The sequence below is a fragment of the Thunnus albacares genome, chromosome 23 (genome assembly GCF_914725855.1).
Source record: "Thunnus albacares chromosome 23, fThuAlb1.1, whole genome shotgun sequence".
Lineage (NCBI taxonomy): Eukaryota > Metazoa > Chordata > Actinopteri > Scombriformes > Scombridae > Thunnus > Thunnus albacares.
In genome coordinates this window covers 9907039-9934343 of record NC_058128.1, presented here as the reverse complement: position 1 = coordinate 9934343, position 27305 = coordinate 9907039, and the positions used below count along the sequence as shown (strand labels likewise).

General features: G+C 39.0%; 1 protein-coding gene across 2 annotated transcripts; it reads left to right on the top strand.

Annotated features, from left to right (window-relative positions):
• Nucleotides 1-1214: 1214 nt before the first annotated feature.
• Nucleotides 1215-7375, top strand: fam3c (FAM3 metabolism regulating signaling molecule C). 2 transcript variants are annotated; one of them, XM_044343558.1, is made up of 10 exons: nucleotides 1215-1327; nucleotides 1831-1883; nucleotides 2073-2177; nucleotides 2409-2435; nucleotides 2803-2926; nucleotides 4195-4253; nucleotides 4636-4686; nucleotides 4768-4852; nucleotides 4964-5090; nucleotides 6654-7375. In XM_044343558.1, exons 2-10 carry the CDS (start codon nucleotides 1868-1870, stop codon nucleotides 6741-6743), a joined length of 684 nt encoding a protein of 227 aa, XP_044199493.1. In that variant the 5' UTR covers nucleotides 1215-1327; nucleotides 1831-1867; the 3' UTR covers nucleotides 6744-7375. The 2 variants fall into 2 exon arrangements, with proteins under 2 accessions (XP_044199493.1, XP_044199494.1); XM_044343559.1 differs by having other exon boundaries at nucleotides 1826-1883.
• The last annotated feature ends 19930 nt before the right edge of the window (nucleotides 7376-27305 follow it).

Sequence of the window (27305 nt, the reverse complement as noted above, 5' to 3'; positions counted from 1 at the left end):
ATTCCCTGAGCAGATGAAACGCACAATAAACCTTTGCTTTAAAGCTTCTGTCCATTAGATGCCACTGGCGGCGCTGTAACGTCTTCCACCTGCTTCAAATCGAGCAGAGAAGAAGAAAGAGTAGGAAGTAGAATGACAGAACAAAGATCTCAAATAAGGCCAATTGAAAAGATATCCCACTCTCAAAAAAATAATACTGTCAGAACTCTTGCTATACTTCAGTGTGGAACATAATGTACACATGTGGGTTACCAAAGAGGTGGTTCATAAATTACATGCTATGTCTGAACTTGGTTCAACAGCTTGGCCCTGGGGGAGTATTCTGCATAGCAACAGCCATTAATGATGCTAATAATGTAACTTTATTGCTAAATTAGCAGGAGACACCCATGTTGCTGTGTTACTGTGATTAATTAAATGTAATATTTGATTGATTAAAAGAGCTAAAAATTCACCATCTCCCATAATTCCTAAAAGATTCATTATTAATAATTTATTTTTATTGGTATACTATAAGTATACACCAATGCAAATTTACAAAATCACCCCTTTAACTGAACTGTCATCATATACTAAAACTTAAAAATAATACCCAGGCTCAAAAATTGAATGCGTTACCAACTAACTACAATCTAAAATAACCCCTTCTATTATTTATTTTTATTAATGTTATTTATTTACCTTTATGTTACTAGCCTACTAAATGAATAAGACCTTGTAAAGGGAATTTTGTTGTCATTTATTTTTTACTTTGTTATGTTTGTTTGTGGCTCATTATCTGCTCTTTATGAATGTGATATTTTGTTGAGATTAGATTATTTGTATAATTTGTTTATTGGATTCTGCTTAGTTTTATTACAAAAACAATAAATAAAACCTTTTTCTTTTTTATGTGCCAGATGTTGGTTGGTTTATGTTCTTGGTTGAAAATAAAGATACGTGGTGGCTCAGAGATATCATGTCCTTTCTGAAGCTAGAGAAGATTAGTGTTAATTATTTTTAATTATTAATTAACACACACACACACAGACACACACACACATATATATGTATTGCACAGTACTTTAATTATACTACTATTATTATTATAATTATAATACAAAAAGCCAAAATAAATCATAAATACTTCAATAAATACTTTACTTCCGCCCACATGGCTGCTCAGGTCTGCCCGCTAGTCCGTCTTCGGTTTCTTCGACAGAGTGGGACCTCTGTCTGTGTCCCTCTCCTCTAACCAGTTCATCTGTCACCACTTGCTTCACTACTAACAGTTTAGCCTATCATACTCCACAACAGCGGATTTGTGGTTACATTGGCTGTTGAACAGGTAAGAGCAAGGTGTAAAAATTCATGCAGGGCGTTTATTTTAACGCTACATACAAATATTAGCATTATTGAGCTTCCGCTTGACTTATTTCGGTGTCAGTTAGCAAGCCTTGGCAGAGGTGAGGAAGTTAACACAGCAGACGAAACAACGTAGCGTTAATTTTAACATTAAATGTTACATTTTAGGATAGAAAATGTAGCTTCCAAGCTATGCACTGCATCACACAGTCACCTTAAATTAGGTTAATGCATCATTTGGCATACCGTCTTGTAATAACTCATTCAGTGACGCTAAAATATCCGACAAACTTTTAGTGGTAGCTAGCAATATCGCTCATTTCAGCTGTGAGCAAGTAGCTGTAATATTGGCTAAAGTTAACGTTGACATAGTTCATTTTTACATGTAATGTATCGTTAGCCGTTGCGCATCACACCTCTACTCTCCGCAAACATAAATGAAGCGGATGTAAACTCATAAATTGGTTGTATTTCTGACCAGTACAGGTGTTAGCTGTGGAAAAGTGGCTGGAGGCTCGCTAAGATGGTCAGGGCTGGCGGTGAGTAAACGCCTTTATTGCTATATTGTTACATTTAAGTTACACGTTAATAGTTTGTAAGACCACGAGGAACCTTTGTGTAATGTTAATCTAATCCAAATGATATTAACATCATTTGGTTTTAACTGACGCTTTTATCTACCTGTCATTGTCTGATTTTTTTTAATTTTTATTTTAAACTTTTTTCAGGTATATTGAAGTTGGCAGCGCTCATCTTTGCATTCCTCCTAGCTGTCTTTCTGGCTTTTCAACTGCTGGAGATAAATATGGATTTTAAACTGAGCAATGTGATTGGTGAGTACAAGCAAGTATGAATCTCATTAATTACAGCTTCAGAAAGTGCCTTTAGCAGATATGGAGAGGAAGTGAAAGAGAGTATCATTTATAAAGGACGCAACAAGACACCCGGTTGTTTAGTGTTTTTGAGTCAGTATTTGTGGTAGTGACACTAAGTCTAGCCTTTTTGCGGCCTGAAGGTTTCGTTCACATAACAGAAACATAACATAATGTTCTTTTTGTTTATAGGAAAATCTTTGCCAGAGGATGAAGGCTGTAAGTATGCTCAAACTATTCACATTTCATCTTATTGCTTTGTTTTTTGTCAATGACTGATCTATATCGACGCACTTACCTATTTTCTTTCCATCTGTCAATACTAGACAACACTTGAATGGTAAAAACAAACTTTTTTTTTGCAACTAGATGATAGAAAAGCTGTGGACAGATTTTAGTGTGTGTTAATCTAAGCTCTAGCTTGGCATTTAGGATGAAAATAGATTCCTGTTGTATTAGTTTAAATCGAGCAATAGCTTTTTGTTCCATGTCTGCACCTGTTTGTGTGTATATGTGGTTTGGCTCCTTGTTACCTGATACTGTGCATCCTTTTCGTTGATGTGTAAACTGACTTTTCTATTCACAGCAACTAAGCCAGTCAGGCACAAGTGTGGGCTTTCCAAGGCATGTCCTGTTGGACACTTTGCCTTCAAAATGACGAGTGGAGCAGCCAGCGTAGTGGGGCCCAGAATCTGCCTGGAGGACAAATTGTAAGAGGATTGACGTCTTCAAACTCTCAGAAAAACTTCTTATACTGTTGAGCGTTTTGGGCTTACTGGTTTACAGTAGACCAAAACCCAAACTGCTTCCAGTAAAGGAGACACAGTTTGGCAAGCCGAGATGTTACTACACAGACCTGTTATGTGAACATGTTTATTATGTGTGTATTATCTTCAGGCACTGGGATCAGTGGATGTCATCAGTTGTTTTTGTTAGCAGCACACCTCAGCTGGTGCTTTGTTTAAATTAAAATGCTTTTTATATACAGTAGAACAACATGTTAATTGAGCTCACTGAAACAGTATAGATTTCCACAAATGCGTGGTTGTCATAGCAACTCATTAAGAGAGCCGTAAAGCCTTTTAAAACAAGGGAAGGTTATTTTCTCTGAGCCTTATTTCATAGCTCAGCAGCTCTCACTTCAAAAATTTCAAATAAAATTGTACTGCAGCTGCCTTCTATGGTGGGAAAAGTGGTGATTGAAGTGCTGAAATTGATTACTTTGATTGCTATATTCATAAACGATTAATCAATGAAGGCATTTATCAAGCAAGAATGGCAAACATTCACTGCTGTCAGCAATTATTGCTTTTCTCTATTCTTTGTAATTGGAAATGTTCTATCTTGGTTTTAGACTATTTTTTTAAATGTTTGTTACAAAAGAAGCAATTTTGGACTGAGGCTGCAACTATTGATTATTTCTGAAAATAATGAAAACTGCTGTTGGATAATTTTTTTGAGCCCATGGTGACATCTTTAAATATATTGGTTTGTGTGACGAAAAGTCCAAAACCCAAACAAATTTGGTTTACTGTCATATACAATGCATATAAAATTCAAATCCTCACATTCGAGAAGCTGCAACCAGCAAATTTTTAGTGTTTTTTCTTTTAAAAGTGAGTAAAAATTCGTTGTTTATCAACGTACTTGCTAGTACTAGACTAATTGAGTAATTGTTGCAGCTCCATTTTTGACATTTTATAGATTTCATTTTCAATCACTAAATGCGGAACTAGCTTTTTGGTTTGGCTTTGTTGACATGTTTCATAATAGTTTAAACAGTCATCTAGTCATGCAGTAATGTTTGGTAAAGGTGGCATATTGTTGTGCACATGCATGCATGAGTCCAGGAACTTTTGTAAGGTTAAATATTTGCCTGTTGCTTCACTGCATATCAAGGAGTGTCTTTTCTTCTATTCCTTGTGCCTCACATGTCAAAACTACCCTCATGGACTCCACTTTCATTGTCTCGTTTTAGATTAATGAGCGGTGTGAAGAACAATGTGGGGAGAGGAATCAACATCGCCCTGGTTAATGGTAACTTCATCAGCTGATGTCCAGTAAATTTACAAATGAGCTGCTGCTGATAAAAAGACAGTACTGCAGCATTGTTTCACCAGTGCCACAATGAATGGATCCATTGAAAAAGACAAATGATAAGCCTTCGCACAGGAGACAAATGTTGGCTCTACTCCAAATTGATAGACTATATTATTACCTGAAGAACAGGTTTGTTCATATCAGGCACAAAGGCTTTACTGCCACATCTATTTAAAAACAAACATTAGTCATTCCTAGTGGTAAACCTATGGTACATGGTAATGAACTACTACCCAAGATTTTGTGCTCAATGCAGTTAAAATGAATTGTGTGTATGTTGCTATTAGTTAATAAAGTAATAAAACATTTCCCCCCACAGGAAGAACGGGGGAACTTAACAGGACACAATTCTTTGATATGTGGGCAGGAGGTGAGTATATTTAAGAACTTTCTTTGTTTTTAATTAACCATGTGTAACCCATGTGTAACAGTTAACTGTATCACCCTGTAGAGGTTGCTCCCTTAATTAAATTCCTGAATGAAATTGAAGATGGGACAGTCGTGATGATGGCCTCATTCGATGATCCCTCAACAAAGTAAGCACGTTCTCACAGTGAAGTCGTCTCTGAATTTGGCTGTGTTGCTTCACTTGTTGCTGGTGTGGCCATAAAATAAAATGAAATGTCTTATCATCTTTCGTTCTGTAGACTCAATGATGAAGCCAGGAAGCTAATTGCTGATTTGGGTAGCACAGCTATCAGCAATTTGGGTTTCCGGGATAACTGGATCTTTGTTGGAGGGAAAGGCATCAAGACCAAGAGTCCATTTGAGCAGGTAATACAACCTCAATGACACATGTTTATATCTGCTCCCTTTAAAAAAGTAATACACCATATTTACAAAATGATGAGGAAAACATCAACAGTCTCCTTGTCTTTATACATCTGTAAACATTTCATTTTAAAGCCGGGTATACACTATGCAATTTTGGGCTGTCCCAGATGAAAGTAGAAAGAAACGTGGCGATATGTCTTACGTCTACTAATCAACTTATAGGAATGTAGCATGAAATGACGCACTGATCAATGTGACACTAGCACTAAACCTAATGACAGTGGTAAAACGAGCAAAACGAAATGTTTGGGATTCCAGTAAAAAAGAAAATCTTGTTGAGTTGTGGCAGCAGAAGCCTTGTTTATATGATGTGTCTTCCAGCTGTTATCATGACTTTGCCAAGAAAGACGTAACATGGAAACTTTGATTCTTGCTCAACTTCATTGTTTACTACTTTAGTGCCGCAGATGGATGATGGATGCGGATGACGTTTTCTATGTTTTCTTGTATATTGACTTGTGTCATTTCTTACAATTCAGCAGGTGTGATCATTGTACCATCTACATTCATCAAACTTATAAGATTGCTGAAATCTCACAGTCTGTAGGTGCCATAAGGGAACAACTCACTCCAAAATTGACATTTCTGTCATTTTCTTCTCACCCTGACATCAGCTCAAACTACTGAACTTTATACTTGGTTGTGACAAAAGAAGATATTTGAGGTTGTCATCTTGGCTTTCGGAATATATATATATATATATATATATATATATATATATATATATAAAAATTTATAGACCAAACAACTAATCGATTAATCGAGCCCTAAAGCGTTCACATCTAACATGTTTGGTCAACTCAAAGGAATTATGGTGTGTTTTCCATTATCAAAATGTTGCTGATGCCATTTTGGCAGAACAAAAAAACAACTATCTTACTTCATTTTTACAAATTTTGATTTGCTTGTAGTGAGACCGTGTGAACTTGAACTGGACCAAAAATAAAACACTGATAAATCTTTTTTTTTTGTTTGGTGCGGAGCAAGTAAACTCAACCACAGATGAGACTTCAGCCTTTTTTTGTTTCTTGTTTCTGGAAATGTGAACATCTTGTACTTCCAGAACTAGAAGATAGAGATCCTCATCAATAATCATCAGTAATGTGGACATAATGACGAAGTGGGTAAAGGCAAATAATACAAGAGGTAGAACAGTTCAGAAAATGACATCACTTTACTGTAACATAGCCTTTAAAACCAAGGAAAGACAACACTTATGAGTCACTAATCATTTATGTGCTTGTCATGGCACTAAACACCCTGCTCAAGTCAGTTGTTGGGCAGTATAGTATATTCTTTCTGTTATAACCTCTTCATCTGCTGAATTCACAGGAAGGTCACCCTGCCTCGTGGGCTTGTCTGACCAGGATACTGTATCTATTGAGTCATATTAACAAGGAATGCTATTTGGTTTCCATCAAACACAATGTGTGTGTGTGTGTGTGTGTGTGTGTGTGTGTGTGTGTGTGTGTGTGTGTGTGTGTGTTGTTTTCACCTCCTCAGCATATAAAGAACAGCGCAGATACCAACAAATTTGAGGGATGGCCCGAGGTTCTGGAGATGGAAGGCTGCGTGCCCCAGAGGCAGGACTGATCTGAGCTCTCACCTTACTGGTCGACCGCACATTTCTCGTCCCGCCCGTCCACTTCGTCCCCCTGACATTCCTGTCCTCATGAGACTTGTTACCGTTGCACTTGTTTGGTCTGAGAAAGACCTTTTTCCAGTCCTCATCCTACCAGAACATCTCTCCAGAAGATATTAGCAAGGAATAGGCTCAACCTTGAGCATTAAAGTGAAGCTTGGACATTGCACTCCTTCTCCTTTTTGGATACCATTTCATAGTTATGTGATATGGATGTCAAAGCCCAGATTTTTTGGGCTGTACCAAATCAACATTGCCTGTACCTTGCCTTAATCTCATTATCCTATTCACATTTTTTATCAACATGACTTTGTGTTTCTGTTTGTTCCCTTCAGAGTTACATTTGTTTTGACAAAATGATTATTAACAGGGTTTAAAGAAATTCTTTGCATTATTCTTTAACCAAATGTACCAAATTCACTGTGAAATATGTAAATATTTGTTTAGATGAGGATCTAGACTTGAAAGATCCTAATTTAATGAGCAATAATATAATTTCTTAAAATAAATTGTACGGTTAGGAATGTGTGTGTGTGTGTGTATGTGTGCGCGTGTGTGGGAATTAAAAGTTGTGTTACATCTAGCAGTCGTAAGTAGTTATTTTTGTAAATAAGTATTTGCACTGGCATACAGTTATCAGCTGTGGATAAACTGCAGGTCATAATGTCCACTGAACACTCAGTTTCAGTATGATACGTGGTGTTAATCATTACCATGTCAATCTTGCTATTGAGCAACCACTTAAACAGAAAGAATAGCCTGTTCCTTCCTCATTTCACTTTTATAGCTGATGTGGTTGACTGAAAGAAAACCACTAATATAAACACGCACTTCTGTGTTATCCACTCATCAATTTTTAAGTTACATATGTGTCACATGTGACAGTTTTATTTTAAGTTCAGACTTTCTGTGGAAGTCCTAATAAAGTAGTAACCACATTGCTTTTCATAATACATTCTTTAAGGTAAAGAAAAATTGCCAACTCCATTAGTATAACCATAATATGAAATAGTACAGTTACACTATAATATTGGACATGTATTAACTTGTTTTTGCTTAAAAGATGAGGTAGAAAATCAGTTCAACAGTCAAATGGTCACCCATGTGGTCTGATTTTAAAATAGCCTTCTAAATATTTCCATTAGATATTCCTATGTGGGCCATCTTATGTTGAAGTTAAAGCTATTTTGAATAGGTGTCTTATTTTTTTTACATTCCACATCTTCAGCTGACATTGTTTATCGGTCACTAACAATTTTAGTGCGCCAGAAAAAATAGCTGTGAATCGTAGACCATCATTCACATATCAAGCAGTGTTCTGGAGTAATGTCAAACAACACCATCTGCTCCCTGGATCATGTTACCCCCTCTAAGTCTTCCTCTGGTGTCTTTTATATTCTCTCTGTGCTCCATGTCTCCTAATTTTAAATGCAACACATTATGCTGTCAGATTGTGCAAGAAAATGATCATTTGTGGCAACAACCACTGTCACAGAACTGCTGTCTTTGTAGTGACAGGCAGGTGGCGCCATCGCCTCATTTAAGTCGGCGTGTGTGTCCTGTGGTTTGTAGCATCTACAGTATATTGTTGTCTTTATAGCTGCGCTTCAGTAATACACTACATTATATTTCTATAAGTGGACTATCCTTCTAATTTTTACCATAATCATCCTGTTGTGCTTTGCCTGAGATTTTATCAGCAGTATTAAATATTCCACAATGAATTTGGTTAAATTTACCCTAACATTTAATTTCTGCCCACTGCATAAAACAAATAGTAGAATCAAGAACAATTCTCAGAATAGATGCTGTCACGAAAGAGTGTGAATATGTGAGATTTGCGGCTTTGCTGAGGCCTTTGTGTGTGTCCTTAATACTGAACACGGGCCTTTTTTTGTGTTTGTGTGTGTATACAGTATGTATGTGTGCATTTGTGAGCTACTGTTCATACTGTAAAAGGATGGCTTTGACCTAAAATTTTCAGTCCTCCCACTCAAAGTGTATTGTCATTGTAATACCTCAGCCTCTCTTTATCTGCACACTCACATAGTATAGTAATTCAACCATTCTGACACTTTCTTCCATTATAATTTCAGTCACTCTTGTAAACACTCTCGCACACATTCGTGAGTACACGCTCTCGAGCTTGTATGATGCACATGACTCCTTTCAAGGTTTGTCCCTCTGCCAGCGCAGTGACCTTCTGAGTTCCCCTCAACACAGAGCTCTTCCTTATTCCCAGTAAATGAAAAAAAACACCGTGGTGCTCTGTGTTTGATCTCATCTGAACTCCATGCATGACATCCCTCTGACATTTTATACGTGTTTATGTAAGGGGAGCGTTTGTTTGACAGCAGTTCCAGTATCTATGTTATATTTTCTTTTCTCTTTTCCCAGTATGGACCCTTGCATGAGGCCTGTTATGTGAGCTTTGCATATCAATACGTTGTTGTTTGTCTTCGTGCAGTTGGAGATGTATGTGCTCGCGTGCGTGATACCTTCAAAAGTATGTTCGTCGGTGTTCGTGTAGGCTGTGCCTCCTCTGAGCTCCCATGTTTCTGCAGTGAGAGATGAGGTGTAGGAGTGAATCGTCTCCAACTCGTCTTATATAACACACGCTATATGATGCATTATGTATGAACATAGAATATATCCCATCGCATAAACCTCTAATGATGAGACAGCTCGCGGTAGCCTGGGGGCTGAGCTGCATAAACACAGGACTGTGAGGATAACATGCTCTCACGAAATGATTTTTTTTTTTTTTGCATAGAACAACACCCAAGGTCTCTCTTTTTTCCATTTGAGTTTTTTCTTTCTCCCCCTCTGCATGCTTCCCAAAATAAATCAGTCCACCACACAAAGGTGCTTGCCTCTCAAAGAAACTATGAGGGGCTCAACTTTTCTCATTACCCACTGCCCCAGTGTGACCTCTGACCTCTGAACTCAGGCCTTTGACCCCCTGACCAAGTCATTCTCATGCTTCTGTTTGCTCCAAAACAAGCTTCAAAACAACTCCTCTCTCCCTTATTTACCATGAAGCCTTTGATGAAAATGCAATTCCTTTCCTCCAACTCCTTTTGCTCTAATTCTGACTGAAACACACTCTCATAGCCTCAATTACACAGCACAACTGACCATATCTGTCACAGTGAATGTAAAACAAACACTCACTGATGACCACGTCTTACCATCGATCAAAATGCGCACACCAACACACTCCCTCATATATACCCACCACCTGCCGCTATCCCTTCTCAGTCTTCCTCCGACCTTTGCCCTTTAAGTCAGCTGATCATAAAATCCCTCAGTGACCTCAACATCTGAGCAATGACCGTTTTAAAAGAAAAGAGGCACTTTATCTGTCTCTGAAAACAAAGTAATGTTCATGATTCAGACACCTGAAATCTATCTATACCATACATATCGCAACCTCTGGTGTCCAGAAGCTGTATTACAACAATCTTTGCTCATCCATCAGTATTTTTGCAATATAGTTTCTGGCCAGCAGTGGCAGCACTGAGCTTCCTACTCCACTGACTTTCCACATCAACATCAGTTTACTCATCATGCTGAATACAAATCAACCTGTGCAAAACGTCTTATAATGTCTTCTGTGGCTCTCAAGTCTGACAAAATAACCTTGGGGGTGTCATTAGTGTTTGGGCTTGAAGACTAAACATTTATAACAGGAAACCTGTGTTACAATACTGATGATGTAGAGTTTGAAAGATGTACAAGGCAGGTAGGGTCTAACAAAGATGCTGTCAAGCTGCATTATAGGATCCAGTATTTTTGGAGATTTGTCCACACTATAGGGATTGCAAGTCAGGTTACATTGTTCTCTGTTGCATTGATTTTGACTGTTTTTCAAGCGGCTATAATCAACATTCCTGTATTAATAATGTATCACATGACTACTTGTATGTGAAAGGGGTTTGCTTGAACCCACAGAGAATTATCATCTGACTCTGCAGTCCCACTCATCTCTACGGAGCTTTACAGTGTCTCTCAGTATTGTCGGGTTGTACGGATGTTTTTAGCCACAGACAGCAGCTGTTTTCAGAAGAAAAAAAAAGTGCATTTAAAACCAACTGTATGCTGCCAGCATAGCACAAAACTGCAGACAGACAAAATCAGGAAATAGCTGGTGAATATAATGGGCCTTTTATCAGCTAAAGAGCCACATATGAAGCAGGGAAAAGTTTTTGGAGATGAAAAACAGAGCTAAATAGAAAGTAGATATTGGACTTACATATATCAGGTAGCCCGAAAAACAACTACAAATGAATGTTAATGTTGCAGTGTCTCTGCTAGATGTGTAAATAAGCAACTGTTAAGCATATTAACTTGAAGGGTTATATGTGGCTTGTTTCCAATGCCCCCAAGTGGTCAAAAACTCAGTTACTGCATGTTTAATTATGTTTCTTGTGAGTCCCCCAACTTTATACAAAATCTCTGGAGTACTCCTTTAATGGAAATAATTTCCTTGCCACTGGAGAGAGTCATTTTTTTGGTTACTTTACACCCACCTGCCAGTGATTTTCATTCGTCTGATAAGTGCGTCTGCTGCTTTCCGTACATAAACAGTTATTTGCGTGTTCCTATATTGTCTGTAGGCTGTGACCACTCCCCTAATCTGTCTCTTATCTGATACCGAACCCCAAACAGAGCCCAGCCCTGTTGTTTACTTCCAGCTTTGCACATTAACCCTTCGGCTCCTTCAAACTTTTATTCCAGAACTGTTTTCTTTCAGGTTCCTCAACCCCCACACTCAAACCCCCTTCCCCCCTCATTTCAGCAGTGACCTCACTGCCCTTGCTTTCCGCCCCAGCTCCAATCCTATAATTGCCTCCCCAACACACACACACACACACACCCACACACACACGCACGCACACACATACACACACTGATTCAGACAGCTGTGTTTACACTCTGTGGATCTGTGGGAACTTCCTGCTGACCTCAGCACAGACAGACAAACACTACGCTGGCCGCAGACACTCAGCTGGATCGATAGCTGATCATGTGGATCTTTTCACACGTCCCTATATTTCTAAATGTGCACTGGTCACACACAGTCAGTCAGACTGAATGATTTAAAAAAGAATCTGACAGAAGACAAAAAAAATATGTTTTGCTTGGCTGAACATGAATGAAGTATGCCTTAAGTCGTACTTCTTTGTTGTTATTGTGACAGTGGAGGTTTTTTTTTTCCTAAGACCTCAAAACTTGGCCAAGTTTTTGCACTAATGACATGCTCAACACTGGAACAGCACTAACTTTTTCACTCAGACTAATGGCTAACATGGCTCATAGACAAATAGACGCACAGTCCCTCTGGTCTTGTCTGTGAAACAAAGGTCTCATTCAGTCATCATTCTGACTTTTTCGGCTACACCAGGCTCAGAAAGTTGAGGTGGATCAGATTGCTGCTGGTGAAAAATAGAAACGACGCAGCCCAAACAGTGCTCCGCAAAGTTATGTTGAACTCATTCAGATCATTTGAAGCATTGTAATTATCACTATTGTCATATTGTGTAGAAGCCAAAGCCAAGGATGTAAATATTATCTTTCCAGGCAGCATAGTATTTATGTGACTGCATAATGCATTCAGGCTGCACAATATTGTGATTGAAATAGAAACATAAAGTATTTAAGAAATGGTGCTGGGGATGAAAAATGAATAAAATAAGATGAGCATCTGCAGTCCAGAAAAAAAAAAAAGTTTTCCAAAAAAAAAAATGCTTAGTTGTGGTTTGCAAAAATCAATGGTGTAAACATTTTTCTTTTAAAAGCTTCAGAAAACACAAATAGACTTTGAAACTCAACACTCAAACCATCATGAACAAGATGTCAACAAGATGTTGTTAATCTACAGTTCAATGATTGTTGTATGATCAAAAACTCAGAACATAAAAGCAACTAAATGGACCTTGACGCAATTAATATCTTTAGATTTTATCGTTGTCCAGTCTTAGTTGTTGTTGTCTTGACAACAGGATCCAAACCTGTGTTTTACTTTTTAGCAGAGGGGCAATATTTTAGTGAACATTTGGGTAATGGGATGTCCCTTCGAGCCTCTTGCAATTGCAAAATTGCAGTGGTCCAAAGTGCATTTTCTGCACTTTTTGTTAGTATACCTACTTCCGTCAGCTTGCAAGTGAATGTACATCAGAGCACATAAAGGCTGTCTGGAAGACTGTTATCATGGCCCATGGACGTCCACTTTTATTACCACAAAGTCTGCTTCATTCATTATGCAACAGTGCCTACAGTCTAGACAACACTCTGCTGTCCTCTCCCTGTGTTTCCTTTACAGAATAATGCACAGTGCATTTGACATTTCAGTTAATGTTTTGTTTAATATATGCATGTTATACATTCATTTTCATATTTTAGAGGCTATGAAGAAAAACAGATGAGAACTTCATAAAACCTGCTGGTAAAGCAGATCCTCATTTGAGTTGATATGTGTTGCATGTGTGAGAGAAACAGTTCCAAACAAATCAGTGACTTTGACACAAGTGACTACACTCTTGTGTATGTGTCGCCTTATAAGAAGTACCAGAATGATTACATGCTTACTCACTGAGCCATAACTACTCCAGCTGGTACTGGGAAAGCAGTGTGAGCAGAAAATCACACTATGTTTTCTGGCAAGCCAGTGCAGCCTTTTCTCATAAATACAGCCACCTCATAAATTTCACTGCATCAATTTGCATCTAGCATGCCCTTCACTTCACAACATATACTTAAGTACGACATACCATAAAAACTGATGCAGAATTATAAACAGCGCAACTCTGAGCTCCTTGAATGTCATTCCAATGAGTCTTTGTCATCACAGCGTACTCTCAGTCTGTTTGGAGCCAAGAAATGCATTTCTGCGCGTAGCAGCCGGGACGTCGCCTGTTTCAGGCACTAAGATTAAGATTAAGGTGAGATTTGCTTTTGGGTCTCCTTCCATTAACACAAATCACATCAGTTCAATCTGAAAGTGTTTTGGAATTGGCCCAGTGTGTGTACACGGAGAACGGTCATCCTAAAGACATTATGCTTTCATGCAGATTTAAAAGATAAAAACAAGGGAAACCATTTATTAAACAATCAGATTTCTTTTTGGTACATTGGAAACATTTTTGTACAGATATTTCAAATGATCTACTGATTCTTATAACCTTGCCTTAGACTACAGTGGGCTTTGGGTGGGATTTTTAATTTCCAAACCTTTTTTATAATCCTAAACTCAAGGAAGAGTGTGTTATGTTGTCATTTTCTCCCCAATCAAAAATGTCAGAATTACCCTGAGCCTCATAAAAGGTCTATAGTATGTCTATATTTACTGTTGTTATTGGCATAGAATAACAAGAATCGAACTGCACGATCACAGATAAGAGCCAGTGGATGGAAAGAGTGAAAACATACTATGCAGTCTTAAGATCTTGATTCAGTTGGTCTTCAAGCATGTAGAGTTGGACATTATTAAACTGCACTAGCAGCCTTGTGTGCAACCTCAGAAACATAACCATGAAGACTATGAAATAAATGTGTCCAAGGGAGCCCCCAGAAAAGGGTGGGACCCTAAGCCACAGGTCGGCCCTGCCTTGTGGTTTTTACTGTAAGCAGTGTGTTAGATGGTGTCCATATGTGGAGAGAGAGGCCTCTGTAGTTGTTTCTCTGGATATACTGTATATGTCTACTGTCACTCTGCAGTATGGTAACATTATCAGCATATTGTATTATTTACTACATTGCGAATCAGATGGGTACATTTTGCACTTCTGGAAAAATTACTTTCAGTTAGTGTAACTTTAGTGTCTGGTATTCTTTTACAGTGTAACTCTTGGTTACATTACAGTGTAGTAAATTACACCTTGTGACTATCTTTATCAGTTCTGTCTGGTGTCAACAACTATTTTGAATTCACAATAACAGAAATAATGTGCATTCATATGACAAAAGAACAAGAGCATTAGAGCTGTGAGTCAAGGGGAATATGATTCATGCTCATCAGTACGCTTGAAGGATTTCCTCTTATTGTACCACTACCTGTTTTCTTAGAATGACTTAGAAATTGTTATTGTCTCCTAATCCTGCACTTTCTTTTCACACAGGTAGTGGTACAAGAATCAAATTATCATACAAGGTGTTAGAAGTCAGGATGTGGCTATATGCGATCACACAGATCAAATTTTGATGCACTTTTTGTAACCTAAATGTCCTTGCATGCTAGAAGGTATACTGTAATACGTACAGGTATAATTTCTCTGTTTGCTATATATACTGTATATATTTTTTGATGTGGTGCTACTTACATGGTGGTTTTACTTTACAAAAAACAATTTTCTAAATTAAATGGTTTCTATATAGGAACTGTTTTGACTGGACAGACGTTAGTTGAGAGCAGACTGAGCAAACAAAGTCCCCTAATGGCACCCATGTTGCTTTACCATTTGTGCGTGCATACTTTGAGTCCTTGCCAAGCCAACTGTATATGTTGTAGGTGACGGTATTTCACAGTCTCCCCTGCTGTACAAACGCAGGACTGTCTGCTGTGTGTTTTTGCTTCCATAAAAAGGATGCAGGTGTGTCGGTTTAACCTAACCTGCACTTCAAGGAATGCTCCAATACACACACGCACACACACACACACACACACGGATCATTTTTGGGGAAATTACATAGACTTACACTCATTTCCTGGAGACTTACCCTAACCCCTAACCATAACCACTACTTGCCTAAACCGCTAACCTTAACTACTGAGCCAAAAATCAGCTTTTTACCAACTGGGGACACAGCTTTTGTCCCCACTGGCACAAGTCGCCCCTGATCAACCGGTCTTAAGTCTGGTGTGTGTCCCTGAAAGTAGGCCAAGTCATACCCCCCTCCCCCCGCATATACACACACACACACACATAGATCCAATATGAGTTGTGTTGCCTTCCACTCCCAGGTGAATCTTGGTAAAAATAACTCTGGGCTGTTCTCAACTATGAGGGCCGTCGAGTGTCAACAGAACCTCACACCCCTATAGTCTGGAGTTGTTTTCATCCAGTGGTTCCAAGTGTACATACACACATGCAAAAATGTACACACAGAGCACTTCTGCATGCTTAGTTTCAGAAATTATATTTATATGACATGAGTCAGGGAACTGAAAGTTAAACAGCAAGTTGCAGAATATGCAATGTGGGCATGAAAACAAGACAAGATGCTGTCAATCTGCTTTATATAGTATATGCATGTAACATCTAGTGTTTTTATGCACAGCTTTACTGAAAAATATCTTCTAGAAAAACAGTATTAGTCACTGCTGATGCCTTCCCTCTAAGTCATTCTTCCAATGTTGATGTGTTATAGTTACACAGGGAGTGGAGGTCACTGAACCTTCAGAGGGTGTTGCAATCTCTCTGCTCAGGTGACCAATGAGAATCCAGAAATACCTGGTGATAGCAGAGTAGAGGAGGGGCTGCAGCGCTTGTTCTGGCAAAACAACATTTTGGTGTGTGTGTGTATGACAGAATGTGTGTCAGAAGGTGTGGTAAAGGGGGTGGCTGTGATTAACAGGATTGATAAGGTGATTGAGAAAAACAAAAAAGGTGGTTAGACACATGACAGGGGCGCGTTGTCCCGTCAAACTCGTTCCAAATGTTTTGCATAAACTGTGCGATTCAGCGTGTGTTTTCAACCTGTATCTGTAAAACATGTACGTGTGTGCGTGTGTGTGTGTGTGTTTGGGTTTCATTGTCTGCCTGATTGCACGTGTATGTCCACCACCACAGAGCCATATGTGTTTCATTTCGGCACCAACACAATCACTCTCAGATCATTTTTCATAACATCTCTGATCTCTGCCCCTCACAGCAAATGGCCTCCCATGTTACACAAGCCGTGTGGAAACGCAACACCATTTGGCCTAAAGCTGTCCAAATATGGCCCGCAGCCCATTTGGTGACGCTTGCCCAGCACGCCTTGAAGGCTAGCACAAGAAATCGTTCATCATGTCCCTAATTCAATCAACAGCAATTTCATTACTAGAGCACAACAAAGATAGATAACGATGGTTCTCATTTTCTCCGTTCTGTCTTTTCAAACCATTCAAGTGTTTTTAAATGGCAAATGTAATTACCAGCAGCACATCTTGTGCAAAATGCTAATAGCAGCCAAGGACAAAACCCCCTCTGTCTCTATTGGCTAGGCACGGGGAATGTTTTGTGAGCCAAAGAATCAACTCATTTAGACTCTATTTGCCTTTATTATGTGACCTCAATATCAAGCCTATCATTTTCTCAGCCATTGTTCGAAAACCCCCACCGCTGTTTCTCCCACTCTCTCCCTCCTCCAGTAATCTGCGTCAGTTTGGTGATAATTATAGCTTACTGGAAGAGATGTGGCTGGCTGTGAGCGTTGCTTCTTGTGCAGAAAAAGAGCAGGAAAAACAGGGAGACTTCCATTTTTCCTTTCTCCTATGGGAGACAGAGAGTGCAGGACTGTTTGGGTGACTTTGGGAGGAAAACAGGCTTGCTGCTGCTCTTGTCTCCTTTGATTTTTCTCATTTCGGTTTCATTTCTGGCCAAAAAGCGGGCTGCAGGGGTGGATGGTTGCTGCTGTAATGATTCGATCCCCTCACTCAAACAGTTAGACATATACTCTCCCTCACACACTACATACAAAATAACTAGCTGCCCACTTAAGTGCTGTGAAGGGAATGGTGGTAATGGTTTCCAGTATGTCTCTGAGAGTGTGCCTGCCCTCCTGATACTGAGCAAATGTCTGCTTCACATACTGTATATGCATGTGTGTGTGCATGTGTGTAGTCTCTAAGGTTCTCTCTGATCCTGTTACACTAATGGCTGCAGTCTTGCCATCCTTTAATGGCATACAGAGTTCACCAGGGACGGATGGATGACACAGGAAAGAATGAGACACACAAACACACACATGCACATTAGCCCGTCACATGCATGCACATAGTGTATACACACGTGAATTGTATGAAGCAACAAAGGCACACATCTCCATTACGATGGACTGTTACTTAGAGGGCCATTTAATCATTGAGATAACATGTCTTTCTCGCCCGTCCTCGCAAGAAAAACAACGGTATAGGTCTAAAATTCATGCCGGTAAAAATGACCAATGATTATGTTTACACCATCTAGCAGCCGCAGTAATTATGACCCGGGGAAGTGACGCAGTTCAGATGTGACTTGATAAGATGATTTTGCTCTATTAGTAGGAGGCAGGTTGAGTGGGTGGCAAAAAGTGAACTTTACTGTAGGAGACCACTATTCATTTCCATTTTCAACTGCGAGTGTCATGTTTCCAACCACTACTTGGGACATTTTTTTAAAAACCGTAACATCACGGTGTTTACTGTTGCCATGACAATGAAGGTTTGCACCACATTAAGGAAGAATTAACCACATTTAAAGGGATCATTTTAACCTAAACCATGATCTTTCCCTAACTCTGACCAAGTGGTTTTTGTGCCTAAACTTAACCAAACCTTAACCACAGTGTTGACGCACCATAAAATATAATTAGTTTTTAACACTGACTTGTAACGTTTTGGAACGTCCAATGTTTTGGAAAGCGGCATATTACAGTCCTATGAGTTGTTCTGGAGTCCATTTCTACAGTCGCAGATGTAACTATAGGTCATTTTTTTCCCCGGTTGAATTTTAGACCTACAGTATACTGTTGTATAATTAAGAGGATGTGTTGTGTCTTTCATCTAACAAGGTCTAGCAGTTTAAAATCCTGAACAATCTTTCTTCTTCATCATATCCTATATGTGGACTTCTACATATGGTATCTGCACTAGTGTACAGTATGTTTCTCGCTTCCTAATATTAGGAACTCCTTCTTTTTCCTTTCAAAATAGATTCTGATTTCAGGAGAGCACTATGATCTCTAATTATTTTCAATTATGAAGGGAAACTACAGATGCAATGCAGATATACTAAGATCAAAGCTCAGCAAGTAAGTGTTCCTCATAAAGGGGTGTTTTCTTTGTATTTTGTATGCTCCTTTGGTTGCAGTTTGCATACTTCCCCTATATTCCTATTTTTAGCTTTCTAGCTCCCTGACTGCTGCCTTGGAGGAAGTGGGATACATTGTTGTTGTTTATTTGCCCAACACTGAAATTGTATATATTCACATCATCCCTCTGTTATATGGGAGCGGTGGTAGCCTAGAGGTTAAAGAGGGAGGAATGTGGTTATAAAGATACTGACTGGTATCCCAGGATTGGCTGTGAAGATGCATTGTAGAAGAAGAAAGTGTAATGATCTTCTGTCCTTCAATAAACAATTTTAAGATCCACTTGAACAAGACGCTTGATCCCTGATTTCTTAGGTAGATCTTAAGTTGCAAACATTATTAGACAATGATTGTGCTTAGTAGATACTGTTGTATTCCAGTACACTTTGTTGGCCAGTTCCTTACTCTAGGACACTTAAGCAGTAATGTTGGGCTCTGCAGATACAATCATCCATCTTATCCTACTCTTATATAGTAACACACTACTGAGTAATGTGATTACTTTTTCAGTAACAAGTAATGTAAGGGATTACAATTTAAAATTCAGCAATTATACCTCAGTTACTAATCCCAGAAATGTTCCATTACTCCAACAATTTTGCTTCCACTTGTTCGCTGCTGCTTCTGAGAGTTTGATGGAGGGCTGATATCATTTCTGTCTGTGTATGTTCAATGTTTTGGTTGAGTTACTGTAACTTGATGCAGTGGCTGGAGGAGGTGGGAGGCAACTCCTCTACCATAAGACAAGAACAGTGCCTCCCGGAATTTCCAACGTCGTCTTATTTACAGGTTTTGTCTTTTTAGCTGGCTTGCCAATGTTAGTTACTGGTAAGTCTCCATTCAGAAATCACCTGGCTTGGTTCAGAGGTGGAGGGTGTTTGAACCCTGCACCTTCACTGAGAAAATGGAGCTTCTGAAGTGCTGCATGCAGTCATGCAGGCTAAGAGCCAGAGCCAAACCAACAATGAACTGATCCTACTTACAGGTTTTGTGTGTTTATCCAAAGCCTCCAGAGAGTAGTTCAGTGTACACTGTAAACTTCTTAAAGAACTTTACTACAAAGTCAAGAGGTTGTGATATGCAGCACAATAATCTAGTGAAGCTCTGTAAACCCGTGCATGTGCAGTAGCGTAATCCTTACAAGGAACTACTCTCTGGAGACTGAAAATATGATCGCTGTTATCAGTCTTTGGAGCTATTTCTGAACAAACTAACACGACCATAATCTTTGTGGTGAAGTAATATGTCACCCAGTGCAACAGTGTGGTTCACTGATGTGTTTTCAATAGTTCTTGGGCAATAACAGAGGAATAAGATACAGTATATCATGCTTTGGATACACAGACAGTACTTGTAAGTAAATCAGTTATATTTATAGTACATTTGTTTTGGCTCTGCACATGAGACAATAGTAAATACTGTAAATACTTTTTTATAAAAGGCTTTACATGTGTAAAATACGGATAATATGGCATATGAATGTGGTGGAGGCTGTAGTTATTTAAAAAGTACCTTTACCTATTTACTTCTGCTATTGATTAATTAGTTAAGTGATGATTAATGAGTAATTAATTATATTTTTCAAGTACCTTGCTCAACACTGCTCATGAATAAAAACACAGTGCCTTGTTTGTACAGAGGACTAACAATGTTTCAGCCTCTAGTAACCTGTTGTTGTTAGACATAAGGCACTCCTCCCTTGGTGATAGAGAAACGGTTGACTTGCGTTTTGCAAATGTTGACATAATTAACAGTTTGACCACAGACCCTGCAGAGAGAGGAAAGGCTCCACAACGGTCATAAAACACAGCTTAGACTGAAGAGCGGCCTACCAGCACTTGGTCTAATAAATTTGGGTATTTGGTTGTAGTTTTGTGTGTGAATGTGTGAGTAAGACTTTTCCACATTTTTCTGTGTACATATGCTATGCACAGAAGTAACAGCACATGATCAAACACACATACAGATGAATGTTCAGTGTAGTATGTCCATAGGAGTAGCTCCAGCCTCATCACGTCCAGGCTTTCGTCTCCTAAGGAGTCAGGTTTATCAGGTATCGAGCCAGAACTGCATCGTTACATGCCATATAAAAAGCTCAGGCCTGGCTTTCACAGCAGGAGCTCATTGTTACTACCCCAGATCCTGGCTCACAGCATTACAGCAGAAGCCACAGGAACAACTCAAGAGCAGAAGAATATGACACAAATAAAACACACACCAAAAAAACAGTTGTATAGTTGTTTTTATTTCATTTAGATACCTTTTTATACTTCCTGGAAAGCTAACCAATGATTATCAGCCCGTGCTTTCTTTGCAATTTGTTTTTATAAATGTCAGCACCTGCATGTCAGCTGTGTACTATAAAGAAACCCATATCGGCAGGAGCGACGGCATCAGCAGGATTAAGTCATCATAACACACCAAAGATATGAAATAGCTAATTATTTCATTTGAATTGTCGTTCCAAAGAAGGTGACCTTCTAAAAACAAAACAGGTGGTACATACATCAACACTTCAAAGTGGATGAGCAGTGATCATTACTCCTGGCCAGAGTGTTGTTTCTAATTTTGTCCTCTTGATGGTGTGTCCTTGTTTGTTTATCAGCTCTTTCCAACCCATGTTTCCATTTCCAGAGAGATACGCCTGTGCTATCAGGCCACTTAGGAACATCCAGGACCCTCAACCAGATATTCTTTCTGTCACTCAATCAACACACACACACACACTCACACACATACTATTCGATCCCCCATTGCTATCACAACTGTGAAGAGTGTGCATCTGTCAGGTTTTGTAAGATCTCCCGCTAATCCAGCTCCACTGCTGTTCATCTCCCTCTATCCCTGTGACACTTTCCAAAGTACAGCACACCTTTCTCATAAACTCATTCATAATGAACCTTTCATAATTCACCTGTATGTCCTTATGAGAGGCAGCGGTGTTACCTTTTATAAAATCTAGTGTGTTGGCAAGTAGTTTCGCAATTCTTTCCAGTTCTGCATGCATTTTTTCCCCTCCCATATCAGCTACACTTCATACATTGTACAACAGGTGAGGTTGGTTCCCAGTGATTACCTTAGTAGAACAAACAATATATCTAATTTGCTTAGGGAAAATTGCCTGGCCTTCTGGAAAGTGAGTAATGTTTGTATTGTGTGAGACGTGGAAAAAAATCTCCAGGTGGTTTGTTCTCACTGTTTAATCTGAGTCTAGACATCAGCAGTCATACTTCGATGGAGATGAATTGACGTGAGGGGCGATTAAAATGCCACATACTGATAGCAAGCTGTTAATGCATTGTGTGTAATATTATGTAAGGTTTAATCCATATGGGGAGCTCACTGAAGCATATTTTCCTAGTATATATTAAACCAGTATATGGGAGGAGCATTTTCAGTTTGAAGTAATAGGTTTGGGTTGTTATTTATACAACTTTTTTTAGCCTCCGCAATTTCCCATTCTCATCCAGCTCACATTCTCATTCACTGCCTGTAATGAAATCGCCCTGATAGCCTTTCATTCATCAATTCCAGAGTCACTAAGCATAATGGTAATGAGGCAATGGGTGATGTCTGCTTCTCCTCCCGTTGCCTATCTTAACACTCTCCCGTTATCCATCTTCTTCCTCCCTGCCTTCTATTACACGCCGGTCACTGCGTCTTTAATGGAGTGAAACTCAATGTTGTTAATTACTAGCTTTTTTTCCTTCCTCAAAGACTTGAACAGATAATGCTGAATTTATTAGGTTTTATGCTTGATACACTTGCAGGGTGAAAGGTGATGATGATTCCAGGGTCCCACAGCTAAAGGAGTCCACAAAAATGACACTAAGATGTATGAATTGATGTGTATTTTATAAATGCAGCCCCCTTTAGTTACTCTCACTACGTTTGTCAAGCTTTTTGATCTAGCATGGCAAATATGCGGTTTTAAGGTTAACAGTGGTACATTTACCACTCTAAATTTATGCTAAGCTTTGAAACAAATGGTCCTTGACTTCTGATAGAGGTAGACAAAAGGGGGCTTCTCAATCTTAGTTAGCTACTGCCAATTTTGCCAGCTAGAATAACATCAATCACAGTTTTTTTTTTAGCTATTTGATGTCTATATTACTATTTGATGGACACATACAGTAGGCCACATACATAAATGAAGATTAGATTTATATAAGGGGAACGTAGCCTGCAACCTGACTTAATAATGTACAGTTATAAGCTAACGGTATGCTAACTCTTGGCCTAGCTAGAGTACCGTGAGACAAACACACTGTTTAATCCATTCTTTACACTATTACTTGTGTATTTTTGGTTATGGAAGGGTGATTTAAAAAAAATGCATTTTTTGTCTACTATTTTGATCTTGCTGTCACTGTAGATATGTACCACTGCGGACAGGAGACAAGAAATGAAGAAAGAAAGCATTGTTAGACTTCTGGATGCTTCTGCATCTAGTTAACAGCTGTAACATTTAAATTTTGGAAGAGGGAGTGTGGCATTAGTTTTTATGAAGCGATGTTAAGTGTGGCCTGGATGTTTTCCTTGGCAGAGACGAGAAAGAGAACAACTGCTACTGGCTGCAAACAGCAGACAACCAATGCTCAAACTCCAAGTCACAGTACATTGATGGCAACCGTTGCTTGGCCTAAACAAGACTTCTAGAGAAAGGTCTGGCTCAAAGGTTTTTAATGTTGTCAGTCAGTGCTCAGAATAGTTTTATATTCCCAAAGTAAGCAGAAAAACACAAAAGGCTGTTGTAGGCCTTCCATATTTATGCAGTTGCAGCTGTGTTGAGATATTTGGTTGGCTGAGGTGTTTTTCCATGATCAAATAGAGTATGACAGCATCACAACTAATGGCCTAATAACACCAAAGGTCTTTCACTGCACAATGTTAAGTCAATCAGGGGACATTTTTAGATATTCACATTCAATTTACCTTTGATTAAAAATAAGAAACACCGAAAATGTGCAGTATTTTGTATGCAACATATTTTTCAAAAGATATCTTCCATTCCTGGGTTTTTAAAACATTTTTTTTAGCAGTGAATAGTACTTTTAGGGGACAAATGCTAATATAATCCATGCATCCCATTGTGAAGCAAAGAAAGATACAACACACCCAATCATAGACAATACACTTGACTGACATACTGTTCTCCCAGGATCACATTTCCACTGCTTTCATAGCCACAGATGTTAAGCTATTATGCCTTATGTATTCTAATGTATGTAAAACCTTTCGGGTTCTTACAGAGAGCGTCCTTGCAGCAAGGTGAAGATGTGTAAATTGCGTTACGGTGTGTCTGTATGAAATCAGGTTATTATTGAGACTGGAGGGGGGTTCAATCATGGAGCTGATTGCCAAGTGCAAGTGAAGAGTGGTGGGGATTGATCACAAATGTAATTTTCGACATATGTGGCGCGAGTGGAGAGAGCTGATCTGAATATCTTAAATCAGGTTATGCTGACCCGCTGGCTTTCATTTCTCTCTTTGCATGAGGGTTTTCAGCATGTGTGCATATGGGCTATGTGTGTAAGTTCAGTTATTTCTGGGTGCGTCAGTTTAATTTCCTGTTTCAACATGTCATTATTGTGGCATGAAAAAAAAGGTGGTGTAAAGCTTGAGTAAATTTTCTTCTTCCTCATCTCGAGCAGCCTTATAACACACAATCAGGAGACACACACGAGCAAACTCAAAAAATCAAATCAATATCAAAATATCCAGACAAAGGAAGTGGTTTTTACTTGTGTGAAGGAGATGTGCCGGGGGAATAATTCGACAATAATTTGTATCAACGATCATGCATAAATCAATCAAACCATAACATTAAGTGTTGGTTCTTCTGCAACAAATGAAAACTATTGAATATAAACATTACAGCACAGCTTTACTGTATGTGTCTCCATCAACAACTTCTGACAGAAGTTTAAGGCCTAAGTAAGATTCAGGAAGTGTAAAGGTTGAGGGGTTGTCACATTACAAGGGGAAACATAGAAACATCCCCCCTCTTGTCTCGACTGAGGAGGTGTCTGGTGCCCTTAGTTCCTTAGTTTTTGGAACACTGCAGCTTTGTTTTCTTCTTCTGTTTTTTTGTTTGGTTGTATGTTTGTTCCTCCTTTTGCTCTTTTTTTCCTTTTGTTTTGGGTTGTTGTCCTCTTGCCTTCTCCTGTGTCATATCTGTCTGTTTGTTGATCACTTATCTTTCACTATCAATAAAAAATATCTAAAAAATATGCTTCTTTTATGCAGTGGCTGGGGTCTGAACTCCCCCAAAGTGTCACAAGCTGAACGGGGTTGCATGATAATAAACAAGTGAGGAGGTTATAATGGAAAATCAATGGGGTGGAACTACTTGCAACTTATTTAAAAAATGTAACATATGAGAAAGGTTTTCAAGTATAGATATTGTTGCTTTTTAAATACATAAATGCTCCTTTAAGACAGAAAAACATTCAGCTCCTTTGTCTTTCTTTCCTTATAACACTCTCTTTTGTCCCACAGCTCTTTCTCCGTCTATACATTAACCTCGTCTCTCCCAGGCATCGTCTAATTAGTGGTCAGATTGATAGGGTGGGTGACAGAGATAGCACAATTCCATCTAAAGGACCTATTTACCAAATGACTGCCCCTGTGCATGTGACTGACTAGAAGGCAAATTCCAAGGACCTCTGGGTTGTCATTTCTCACTTTAAGAGGCCCTTGAGGAGCTACTTGCGGAGCCTGTGTCTGACGTATGAGGGGATGGTTGCATACTTATCAAAGGTATGCACTTTTCCCCCATCATAAACATAAAAAAAACTGACTTGGCCTAGTTGTTCTATCTTCAGGGTAATAGTAGTTTTCTCAGTCTGGTGGCAGTGAAGCAGTTGTAAGAGATCTAGTTTCCCCTTTCAGGGAAGTATGGGGACTTTTTGTCAGAGATCCAGCTATGGTTTGCGGTAGAAATACATTTACAGAAAGACGACGGGAGACTGAGGGTGATAGAAAAAAAGGAAACAGAAAAGACAGAAATGGATTTGTAGTAAATTTGTCACATTACCCACACAAAGACAAAATAAAGATTTATTTGTGAACATACAGTAAACTTCTGTTATTTCATTTTTAGTTTTACAAATCCACATTACTATCTTCTACCAGGATTTTTTTTTCTCTCTGACTGTAAACCCGACCGCCATGTAATGGAAAAAGGGTTCTGGCAACCTAACAGTGACAAACAACATTCTGCAGATCTCTCCGTGCGGTGCAAAGGTCAGTCCGTCTGCAACAGATGTTAAAAGGCCAAATCACAAGCCGCTGTGAGCGTCTTAGTGGTGAATAAGCTCCTGTGTTCCTCCTCCACGTCAGTCGTCTGTCTCAATGATCTACTGATTGTGGATCAGTTCACATGTGGACCGACGCTGACAGTAAAGACGGATGAACCAGCTGCCTTTTTTTTACAGAGCAAAACATCAGACAAGTATACAGATTTACAATTTTCATTTTACATCAACTTTGCTGTCTCATCCTGACTCTGTGTCTGCTTTCTTTTAGCAACTCAGATGATTACCTACAATAAAGAATGGCCTTGTTTGATCTGTCCTCACATAAAACAGCACTCAAGCAGAGATAAAGTCTAGGAAATCACCTACAAAAATCCGGTTGCTTGAGTTTCATGTGATTTGTGGAGGCTGAATGACTGAAACTTGTTGTGTTTTGCTGGTGAGTTATTTATGGTTGCCAGGGATTAAAGGTCAGGTAGCCAGAGATTTGGAGTATAAAGCGAGAACCAGTTGAGAACAATGTGGCTTCCAGGCTCACAGCTGCTCATCGCCAGGTTGCTTGCCACAAGACACTTAGTCACTCACATTTTAAGCTTCATAAACAATGATTTCATCACAGGGGATAAAATGGTAAGCATCTATGTTTGGCATGCTCCGAATAAAACCTGGCAGAGATGCAGCTTCTCATAATGCAGAGCAAACTAACAAGATGTGCAGCGCAGGATGACTCTAAACTTGGAATACTTTATTTGTTCTTGAATGTCATGCAACATTTGCCGTTTCATTGAAACTCTTCCAGTGAAGAGTGAGCCAACATCACATTTTAGAACTGCAGCCACTCCTTAAGGAGAAGGGTTAAGCACTAATCAAGCTCAATCTTAGGTAACCCAAGAGCTTTTCTTTCTCATAAACCTTCATCTTGTGGTTACATTGACAAATAGCTTATACTTTTTTTTATGCCCAACAAAAACCCTAGAGGCTCCAGGATGTTTTCTGTTTCATGCTGTAACCAGCGCACGAAACCTACACATCTCATTGATCCAACTTGAAAAACAATCTTTATGTCTGTGAGACAGTGAATGTGAACAGACTTGATAACGCTTAAATTAGCATTCCCACAAGTATCTCTACACATTTAACACAGATACTGACATATCTACACACACACAGACATACACATACGGTCTCTCTCTCTCTCTC